General features: G+C 38.2%; 3 protein-coding genes across 3 annotated transcripts; 2 read left to right on the forward strand and 1 right to left on the reverse strand.

Moving 5' to 3' along the window:
- LOC126718422 (cyclin-dependent protein kinase inhibitor SMR6-like) lies at positions 1-751 on the reverse strand. The gene has a single exon (XM_050420602.1). It carries the CDS (start codon positions 490-492, stop codon positions 172-174), a length of 321 nt encoding a protein of 106 aa, XP_050276559.1. The 5' UTR covers positions 493-751; the 3' UTR covers positions 1-171.
- Positions 752-6,703: 5,952 nt separating this feature from the next.
- LOC126719805 (uncharacterized) lies at positions 6,704-7,432 on the forward strand. The gene has a single exon (XM_050422318.1). The coding sequence runs from the start codon at positions 6,704-6,706 to the stop codon at positions 7,430-7,432; it is 729 nt and encodes a 242-aa protein (XP_050278275.1).
- Positions 7,433-8,009: 577 nt separating this feature from the next.
- On the forward strand, positions 8,010-10,292 carry LOC126719806 (uncharacterized). Its single transcript, XM_050422320.1, has 3 exons — positions 8,010-8,366; positions 8,646-8,832; positions 9,001-10,292. Exons 1-3 carry the CDS (start codon positions 8,010-8,012, stop codon positions 10,290-10,292), a joined length of 1,836 nt encoding a protein of 611 aa, XP_050278277.1.

Consider the following 10,292-nt stretch of genomic DNA (forward strand, 5'->3'; position numbering starts at 1 on the left):
TAAATCACCTAAATAGCCAATTTTTATTAATAATAAGAGCCTGTACATAAACATCTAGTCCTACCTAAACCTACCTCACTACAAGAAGCCTAATAAAACAAGAGAAATTAAAGAAAAAGAAACGAAAGCAACAAACATAGAACCAAATATTTCCATGCCTAAACAAAAGAACTAGCTATCCCTCCGAATAAACAGAGATTCTAACTCTGAAGGATCAAAGTAGTACACCTTGCTAACTTGATCACCACGATAATTACACTTGGGAATGGGAGCAACTCTCTTCCTCTTCGGAGGAGGTGGGCACTTCAAAGGCTTTGGAATTCTTGATTCTTCCCCAGTTGGAGTCTTCAAACACTCCTCACTTTCCTCCCATTCATTCTCCACTGGTTTCGTATATATGGGCTTCAATGGAGCCCGTAATGGAATTCCAGCAATAACCCAGCTTTTATCTTCTGCTTCAGCTTGTTGCAGTGCTTGCTCTGAAAACCCCATCTTAAGATTGACTTAATAGAAAGCAAAAAAAAAACCTTTGAGATGTGTATTATAGAAGAAGAATAATAATAATAAGGGAATATAATGAAACTGGGTGGGAAAGTAGTGAGAGAGGGAAAAAGGGTTAATTTTTATAAAAGGTGAGAGAGGAAGATTAAAAGGGTTGCTTTGGTTTGGGAATTAGATTCGAGTGAAACTCTCAAAATCAAAAATAGGAATAGAGAGAGTTTGGAGAAGCGAGGAGACAGAGAAAAGATAATAAATAGTGAGATACGCTTTAAATGTGGAAAGGAGGAAAAAAAAGAAATAATTTTTTATTCCTAAAATACAATATTTTCATAAATGATAAGGGGGTGTTTGGTAGAGTGATTTGAATAATGTTATTTGGATATTTTTACGGTATTTTTGATATATATGTAAATGAAAAAGTATGTAAAAATACATATAAATATGTTTAAAAATGCTCAAAAAATTACTTAAAATAAGCCACCAAACGGGAACACTTAAATGACTTTTGAATCTAAATTCACAAATTTCTTGAACAATAAAAATAAATAATAATTTTATATTTAAAATTTATTGTGAAAATAGTGCCGTCCAACCAATTCTATTTTATTTCGTGTCAGTGTTCAATGTTCTTTTATTACAAATGAGAGAGAGAGAGAAAGAGAACCCGAGGCGAAAGGAGACTGTGCTGTGACATAAGCACACATAGAGATAGATTGATAGGTATGAGAGAGATTGACGAGAGGAGTGGCTGCCCGTTAAGTTAGCTGACCGCGGGCAGGCTGAAGTGATAGGGGGAATTTTTAATCACTTCACTTAGAATTTGGCGCCAAAAATTCGGGTTTCTCGGATCACCAACAGTCAACAATTAATGCGCGAAAAAAAAATATGGATTTTCATTATTTTATCCATTGAGTGACATGGAGAGTTATTTTCTCTTAGGGATAATCATTAAAATATTAGTGAATCTTGTGAAAAATATAATTTTTATATATATATTTTTTTTGAAGCCATATAATTATGTTCTTTTGGTTTAATGAAAATATGTACACTCCAAGTCGTTAAAAAAAAAAAATTTAAATGTAAATTGTATCTTTTAAGTTTAATTAAAAATTTAGTTTTTTAACTTTATTTTCGTTTAAATGATTTTTCTAAATTTCAAATTTATTCAATTCAAGTATTATTTAATTTTGTTAAAAAGTTGGCTATAAAAATATTATTTTCACACAAAAAAATCTATAAAATTAATAAAAATATTTATAGACTTTTTATCTTAGAATTTTTTGTATAAAATACTTTTTTTTCATTAGTTAACTGCATACTTAAGAGCAATTTTTGACAAAATTAGATAAAATACTTGAATTGAATAACTTTAAAACTTAAAGGACTCAATTGAAAAAAAATAAAGTTAAATAACCAAAATAAATTTGAGTTAAACTTAGAAGTCATACTTTACATTTTAACCAATAAAAATAAAAATAAAAAACTATAAATCCCTTGTGAATAACTTGGAGAAGGGTCTGCTCACATCCATCAAAATGGTAATCGTTATGAGGGCATGCTCACTTAAAGGAAAAAAAATTATATGATTTTTTGGTGTTCTCCTTCAATTTATTTGTAATCCACTTCGTTAACCCCTAAAAGTTTTGTAGGAAACTTAATTTATTATGTTTAATATTAATCCGTATTTATCCAATAAAAAAAGAACTTATGTAATTCGTGCCACAGGATGTTTTTTCGTGTTTATTTCATAAAACAAAACTAAGGGGAACATAGATTCAAGGAACTGCCAGTTAGAATACAATATAGAGAAGTCAAAATAAAAAACATCCTCTAACTGGGGCAGAGGAGCATCATACAAAATAAAGGCATCATATTCAAAGGCTTTGCTTAGAGTCAACACACCTATTTGCCTTCCTGAAGCAATGCACTAGCCTCAATTGGGGAATTTGGAAAAGCCAATAGCCTCAATCATTAACAAGAGAAAAGACAAGGCTATTAGGGGTTTTTTAACCTGAAACTAGGTCAACAATAGACTTAGCATCCAATTCGTTGTCTACGCAACAAAGGCCATCTCTGAGAGCCCAGAGCTCAGCAAGAAAGTTCGAAGTAACTCCACACCTATTTACCCCATTATCATTATTTACAAGGCCTTATAGATTTAGATGGGTGGGCAAGGATTGGTCTCATACATACGTTTTGTTATACATGCGCAAACCTTTTGGAATTAGATAAATGGGCAAGGCTTGGATCTAGTGTTCTTGTACATACACTGGATCTATAAGGATGTGGACATATAGCAAGTGCTTGACATGTGTTTGCTTCCTAACAGGTCCAATGCATAATGACCCAAGCCATTTCCTGAATGAATTATATTTTTGTTTTCCTATACAATAAGTGGAGAGGAAAGGTTCAAGTTCAACACAATACCATTGAGTTCTAAATTCTTCGCAAGTGACAATTGTATCTTAATCAAGGAGTAGTTGATAATTTCATGTTTGTATATAATCTGGTATATTATTGAATACTAATACAGAAAATTTTGTAAAAATCTAGCTTTTTAGATGGTTACGAAATAGATTCCCAATTTAAAGCTTTTTATTTATTTATTTATTATTATAATATGTGAAAGTTTATATATCATTTTTATCCAAGCGCAAATCAAGGCTCATGGTGCTTGATTCCAAAGCTCCCAAATAGAATGCAAAGTTATCTTCCCATTTGGGAGGTTTGTTTTTGCTAGGTAAATTATGGTGGGGGTTTCAAACTTTGGTACCCAAGCACCACAAGAGGCACTTGAACCATTGGGTCTCTCTTGAACCCCCCCAGACTTTTTTATTACGAGTAAATAAGACTACTTGCATCAAAGTAACTCACAAAGTAAATATAAACTTTTGCAAAATAAAATCTAAACAACACTTATTTTAATAATATAAATTTTTAATGGGTTACTTTTTTTACATACTATTGTTTGTTTTGTTTATTTATTTGTTAAATTTCATTTACACCTCCTGAAATTTGGACTAATGCTAACGAACTCTAAGTCTTTTCAAAACTAACTAGTTTAGTTTCTAACACCAATTTTGTCCCTAAAACAGTTGAGAAAAATAACTAATTATTTAGGGACTAAATTAGCTAGTTTTAAAAAGTCATGGATCTGTTTGGTATTAGTCCAAATCTCATTATATGTTAGTGAAATTTACCTAATTCTTTATAATAACTTTGTTTCGGCAGAAAGAAGAAAGCGAAAAACGTTTCTAGAATTTTTTACCTAAAAAAAGAAAAAAAAAAAAAAAAAAACTTCCGATAGTAACCTTTGTTTCTCAACAGCCAACCATTGTCCACCGTAGTTGACCAAATGTTGTCTTTTTACTCTTTTTTCCCCTTTCTTTTAGCTTGAACTAACCGCTTTTCTTCTCAATTCCACGTATATTTCAAACTTGAGGCTTATTTTTCCATTTGAGACTCCCAAATGGCCCAAATAACAGAAAAATGTTTTCCCACTAATTTAGGGTTTGTTATGAAAGTTTTTGTTTCATAAAATCAATCAATCAGTCAATCTATCTATCTATCTATCTATCTATATATATATATTTATATATATTAATAACCAAAGCATAGAAAAAATTCAATTAGATTTTAATTTAATTCTCAATTTTGCGTCACGTGTCTCATTTAATTTTTTATTTTATGCAAAATGAATTATTGAGTGTAAAAATTGAAAAGTCCAAATCCAATTAGATTCTAAATTGAATTTCAATTAGAGTTTAATTTTCCACCATGTGTCCATCTAATTTTTTTAATTTTTGTGGTAAGTGAATTATTGGGTGCAAAAACCGAAGAGTCTAAGTCCAATTAAATTCTAAATCTCATATATAATGAGAAACCATTACATACTTTAAAAATGTATGGTTTAAAAAAATTGTAAGCTAATATCATGCATAATTTGAACCTATTCTAAAAAAAATTTATAATTTGAACCCATACGCACATGGTTACACACTAATCTATATGTGTGTATGTGTATATATATATATATAGGTAAAGTTAAGATAAAATCTAATTAGTTTTCAAATTGTAATTCAATTTGAGTCTAATTTTGCATCATGTGTCTCATCTAATCTAAGTTTTTAAATTTTTATGCCAAGTGAATTAATTTAGCGTAAAAATTGGATTTCAATTAGAGTTTAATTTTGTGCCACGTATTCCATCTAATCTAAATTTTTCTAATTTTTGTGCCAAGTGAGTTAATTCAATGTAGAAAATGAAGAGTCCAATATAAATAAACCTAGGTAATAAATATATATATATATATATATATGTATATATATTTATAAAACCAAATCTTAGATAAAATTTGATTAGAATCAAAATTAGATTTTGCATTTGTTAGCTTTCATACAAATTAAATTATTCAAATTTTCGCTATTTTTTTTAACTAATGAGTATATTTTTTATATTGTTTCTATTTAGATATTTCGTATGTGAAGATCATTAATGTAACAAATTGTAATTGAGCTAAATGATCCTATGCACCTATCCCTAATTAATTTAGGAGATATTATTGAACCAATTTATTCTTTTTATTTTGTGTTGTATTTAGAAGAATTTCACGAACAATGATAGTGAATTGATATTGTACATGTAGTGTAGGGATAAAGGCCCAAAATGACATGTTGGGCCTTGGGCCTTTGTCCGAGGAGAAGCAGGTAGTTATCAAGGTTTCCCACTGGGAGACTTATAAATGAGGGATGAACGGAATGTGATCTGAGGAGAGGCTCCTCCTCGGATATGATAAAGACAGCTCAAGCACATATTCCAGCAACTAAGGTAACCCTCCAAGAAGCTCCAGCAATAGGAATGTGTCTCATGAATGTGCAAGAAGGAAGGAAACTCAAAAGTATCTAAGGGAAAACTGCTATCACCGCATTAAATGCACTATAGCTACTTTTTCTGGTTGCATTTATGTGGAGAAGACCTCTAAACAGTACTACCTCGGTGAACGCAACTCACAGAAAGCCAAAGAGGGTGTCTGATGGAACAGGTACTCAAGTAAGGGCTCAGATGATCAATAAGTGTAAGATCAAGATGGTCCAAAGAGGGCTATATAACGTGAAAAACCCTCCATGGGGTGGGGGGGGGGGGGAGGGGGGAAAGAAAAACTGTAAACAAATCTGTAATAGAGCTTTAAGCATAAAATATCTAAGAATCAGCGTCCTCGAACCAATCCGAGAACATTATTCCTTAACAAACTTCTATTATCTTTCTCTTTTTAGCATCAAAACCTGTTTTTATGTTATTTGGTTCACGCAAGCCCAGTTTCCCAACCCATTTTCTACAAATTTATTGTTTTAGGCTGTTTTGGGCTTAAGTCCATATATCCGTTAGGCTAGAAGTCTAAAGTTGATCCTTACAATTGGCGCCATCTGTGGGAAGGAATACTTGGGTGTTAGTGAGCTCAACGTTTAACCATGGCAGGTTCAAATCTACGACAGGCAGAATCCATATGATCCCAACGTCAAAACCCTTTCGTCAACCTTAAGCAAAGAAGGGATCGAAAAGGGAGTGTGCATATTGCCCAAACCGAAAGAAGCCAGTCATAGGGAAAGGGCCATCTTTTCAAGAAGAGAATACCAGAGCGCTGCAGCTGGAAGTCGACCAGCTGAAGAGAAAGTTATGCCATGCACAGCGAAGGCAAGCCTCCTCCAACTCGGACACCTCCCTTAACGGTGAAGAGGATGGTAGCTACAGATGAAGGTCAAAGACCCCGCCCAGCAAGTCTTTCTCCTACAAAGAGGAGCACCACCACAAGCATAGGCATAAGAGCCCCCTTCGAAAAGGTGTGGGAAACAACGCTATGGGCAAGGCGTTGGATCAAATCTCCAAGTCGCCTTTCATGCGAAGAATTGAGTGAGTAGAACTCCCCCGGCGATTCACTCAGCCCGCGTTTACCATGTATAATGGCAAGACGGACCCAGTAAAGCATGTGAGCCACTTCAATCAGAGAATGGCCGTCCATTCCAGAGACGAAGCCCTAATGTGCAAGGTCTTCCCATCCAGCCTAGGACCCATAATAATGAGATGGTTTGATAGCTTGAAGGCCGATTCCATAAACTCCTTTAAGGAGCTCACCTAGGCATTTGGTTCTTGCTTCATCACCTGCAGCAAAGTCCCTCGACCCCTATCTTCCCTACTATCCCTGAGTATGAGAGAGAAAGAGACCCTGAAAACATACTCGGACAGATATTGGGAGATGTACAATGAGATGGACAGTAACTTTGAAGACGGCGCCATCAGCACCTTCAAGAGCGGCCTCCCGACCGAGCATGGCTTAAGGAAGTCCCTAACGGGAAAACCTGTCACCAATTTGCACCAACTCATGGACCGTATTGACAAGTATAAGAGGGTCGAGGAAGACCAGCAAATGGATAAAGGAAAGGATAAGGTTATCCCTCAGGAAAGAAGGGATTTTAGGTCGGACCAATACAATAATAGCCGGCCACGGAGAGATTTCGGTGGTCAGTTAGGACCTACCAACACTCAGACGGTCAATGCAGTGTTCCGAGAACCGATGCACCAGGTTCTGGAGAAGATTAAGAACGAACCGTTCTTCAAATGGCCAAACAAGATGGCTGGGAACCCCTTGAGACAAAACCAAAACCTTTATTGCCAGTACCATCAGGACCAAGGGCACACTACAGAGGATTGTAGGAATTTTTGGGACCATTTGGACCAGCTAGTCCAAGAAGGGAAGCTGAAACATCTGTTGCATCACACCAGTAGCCGAAGGGGCCAAACAAGTTCGGAACCCATAAGGGATGATTCTTCAAGACCGCCCTTGGGAACTATCAATGTTATCTTCGCTGCTCCCGGCAGGACCGGTTCTTGCCCTTCCAGAGTAATGTCCGTAGCTCGACTTCCCGCCAAGAGATGATCCAAAGCCCAAAAGAACTAGAGTGGAAATCCGACCAGTTCTGGGCTTCTCAGACGAGGACAAGATTGGAACCATTCAACCCCACGACGATGCTCTGATGTTCACACTTAGGATAGAAGGGTATGATGTAAAGAGAGTGTTAGTAGACCAGGGTAGCACTGTCGAGGTCATGTACCCCGATTTGTTAAAGGGGCTGAGATTAAACCCGAGGACCTGACAACCTACAATTCCCCTCTGATTAGTTTCGAGGGGAAGACTGTTATTCCAAAGAGTCAAATCAGACTACCCATATAGACTGGATCGGAAGTGGTGGAGGTAAACTTCATCGTGGTGGATGCCTATTCCTCCTACACGGCTATTGTGGCTAGACCCTGGCTCCATGCTCTGAAAGCCGTTTCATCCACCCTGCACCAGAAAGTAAAATACCCCTCGGGGGGCCACGTCGAAGAAATTATGGGAAATCAACCTGTGGCTCGGCAATGCCTTATGGCCGCCATCTCACGGCAACACGAAACTAGCTCATCGACCACTACCGAAAGGGGCTTATAGCAATTAAAAACTCCGGAGTCGCCATCCCATGGGCCAGCCGAAGAGCCCAAATGCAAGGATTTGGAAAAAAATTGTCATAGGTGGTGATCTGGAGAAGTTCTTTCAGGTTAGGGCTCAACTACCCCCTCAAGAGAAGGAGCTGTTGGTATTCCTCAAAAGGAACATTGATGTGTTTGCATGGGACGCTTATGAAGCTCCGGGGGTAGACCCAGATTTTATCTGCCATCATTTGAACGTTAACCCATCCATCATTCCCAAGAAGCAACCGCCTCGGTGCCCATCCAAAGAACATACAAAAGCTGTTAGGGAAGAGGTGATGAAGCTCAAAAAGGCAGGGGTGTTGGCCAATACCGTAGTGGTGAAGAAGATGAGCAGGAAGTGGCGAGTGTGTGTGGACTTCACAGATCTGAATAAGGCTTGCCCAAAAGACCCCTTCCCTATGCCTCGGATAGACCAATTGATAGATGCAATGGTAGGCTGTCCTCGGATGAGCTTCTTAGACGCCTTTCAGGGATATCATCAAATACCACTCACCTTGGACGATCAAGAAAAAACAGCATTTGTCACTCCCACTAGAAACTACCACTATAAGGTAATGTCATTCGGCTTAAAGAACGCATGGTCAACCTATCAAAGGATGATGACAAGAATGTTTGAATCCTAGTTAGGCAAAAGCATTGAGGTCTACATAGACAACATGGTGGTGAAAAGTAAGGTGGTGTCCGAGCACATTATAGACCTCGAAAGCATCTTTGAAATCCTGAGGAAACATAGGCTGCGCCTAAACACTTCCAAGTGTTCATTTGGTGTCAGATCAGGCAAGTTCCTGGGATACATGGTGACTCACCGGGGTATTGAGGTCAACCCCGATCAAATCAAAGCCATTAACAGTTTACAACCACCTCGAAATCCCAAAGAGGTCCAGAAACTTACTGGAATGGCTGCCACCCTGAATCGATTTATTTCTTGGTCGGCGGATAGGTGCAGACCTTTCTTCCTCTTGATGAAAATGTGAAAAGGATTCGAATGGACTAAAGAGTGTGCGTTGGCTTTCCAACAACTTAAAGAATATCTATCACGGCCACCTATCATATCTAGTCCTAAGGTGGATGAGGTCCTATTCGCATACATCACCGTGGCCCCTCACACTGTAAGTTTGGTATTGCTACGAGTTGACAATGGCGTACAACGGCCAGTTTACTATGTAAGCAAATTACTACATGAGGCCGAGGTTCGGTATCTACCACTAGAAAAGGCAGTCTTGGCGGTGGTGCTAAGCACACGAAAGCTTCCCCATTACTTCCAAGCGCATACAGTTGTCGTCCTGATTCAACTCCCACTCAAAGCTATACTTCGAAATGCTAATTACACAGGGAGGATTGCTAAATGGGGCATAATCCTAAGGGCTTTTGATATCAAGTACATGCCTAGTACCTCTGTCAAGGGCCAGGTCCTCGCGGACTTGGTGGCCGAGTTCGCTGAACCCCCATTGGAAGAAGTGACAGAAGCGCAACACATGGATGGAAAATCGGTTGGCATGATCTCCCAACAGGGCCCGTTATCTTGGAAAGTGTACGTCAATGGCGCAGCAAACCAAAAGGGGTTCGGGGTGGGAATAGTATTAATATCCCCCAAGAAGATCACTATTGAGAAATCGCTAAGATTGGGATTCTCGGCCACAAATAACGAGGCTGAATATAAGGCCCTACTAATGGGAATGACCATGGTTCAGAAAATGGGCGGGAAAGCGATAGAGATGTTCTCGGACTCGAGATTAATCGTTGGCGAAGTAAAAAGAGAATTTGAGACGAGGGACGAAAGAATGCAGAGGTACTTAAGTCAAGTGGGGCACCTACGGTCAGGATTCGAATCTTTCAACTTGTTGCACGTCCCCAGAAGTGGAAACACTCATGCTGACTCCCTGGCCATGCTTGCTACCTCCTCGACACAAGGTCTTTCTCGGGTCATCCTTGTGGAAGATTTGTACAAACCAGCAGGGGTAGAGAAAGAAATGATCCATGTTCACCAAGTCAGGGTGGGGCCTAGCTGGATGGACCCCATAATATCATTCTTGAAGGACGACATCCTGCCTGAGGAAAAATCAGAAGCAGTAAAGGTGCGTAGGAAGGCTCTTCGGTTCTGGTTGTCCGAGGACCAAAAGTTATACAAATGCTCGTTTTCCGAGCCTTACTTGTTGTGCATACACCCTGAAACAACAGAATTACTGCTGGAAGAATTACACGAGGGGATTTGTGGGAGTCACATCGGAGGTAGATCTTTGGCACACAAGGCTATCACTCAAGGCTACTAG

This window comes from Quercus robur, chromosome 3 (genome assembly GCF_932294415.1).
Source record: "Quercus robur chromosome 3, dhQueRobu3.1, whole genome shotgun sequence".
NCBI classification, from domain to species: domain Eukaryota; kingdom Viridiplantae; phylum Streptophyta; class Magnoliopsida; order Fagales; family Fagaceae; genus Quercus; species Quercus robur.

Coding starts and splice junctions, on each gene's coding strand:
- LOC126718422 (XM_050420602.1), bottom strand. CDS start 492: ATGGGGTTTTCAGAGCAAGCACTGCAACAAGCTGAAGCAGAAGATAAA.
- LOC126719806 (XM_050422320.1), top strand. CDS start 8,010: ATGGGCCAGCCGAAGAGCCCAAATGCAAGGATTTGGAAAAAAATTGTC. Junction 8,367..8,645: donor AGATGAGCAGGAAGTGGCGA/GTGTGTGTGGAC, acceptor TTTGAATCCTAG/TTAGGCAAAAGCATTGAGGT. Junction 8,833..9,000: donor ATACATGGTGACTCACCGGG/GTATTGAGGTCA, acceptor AAATGTGAAAAG/GATTCGAATGGACTAAAGAG.
- LOC126719805 (XM_050422318.1), top strand. CDS start 6,704: ATGAGAGAGAAAGAGACCCTGAAAACATACTCGGACAGATATTGGGAG.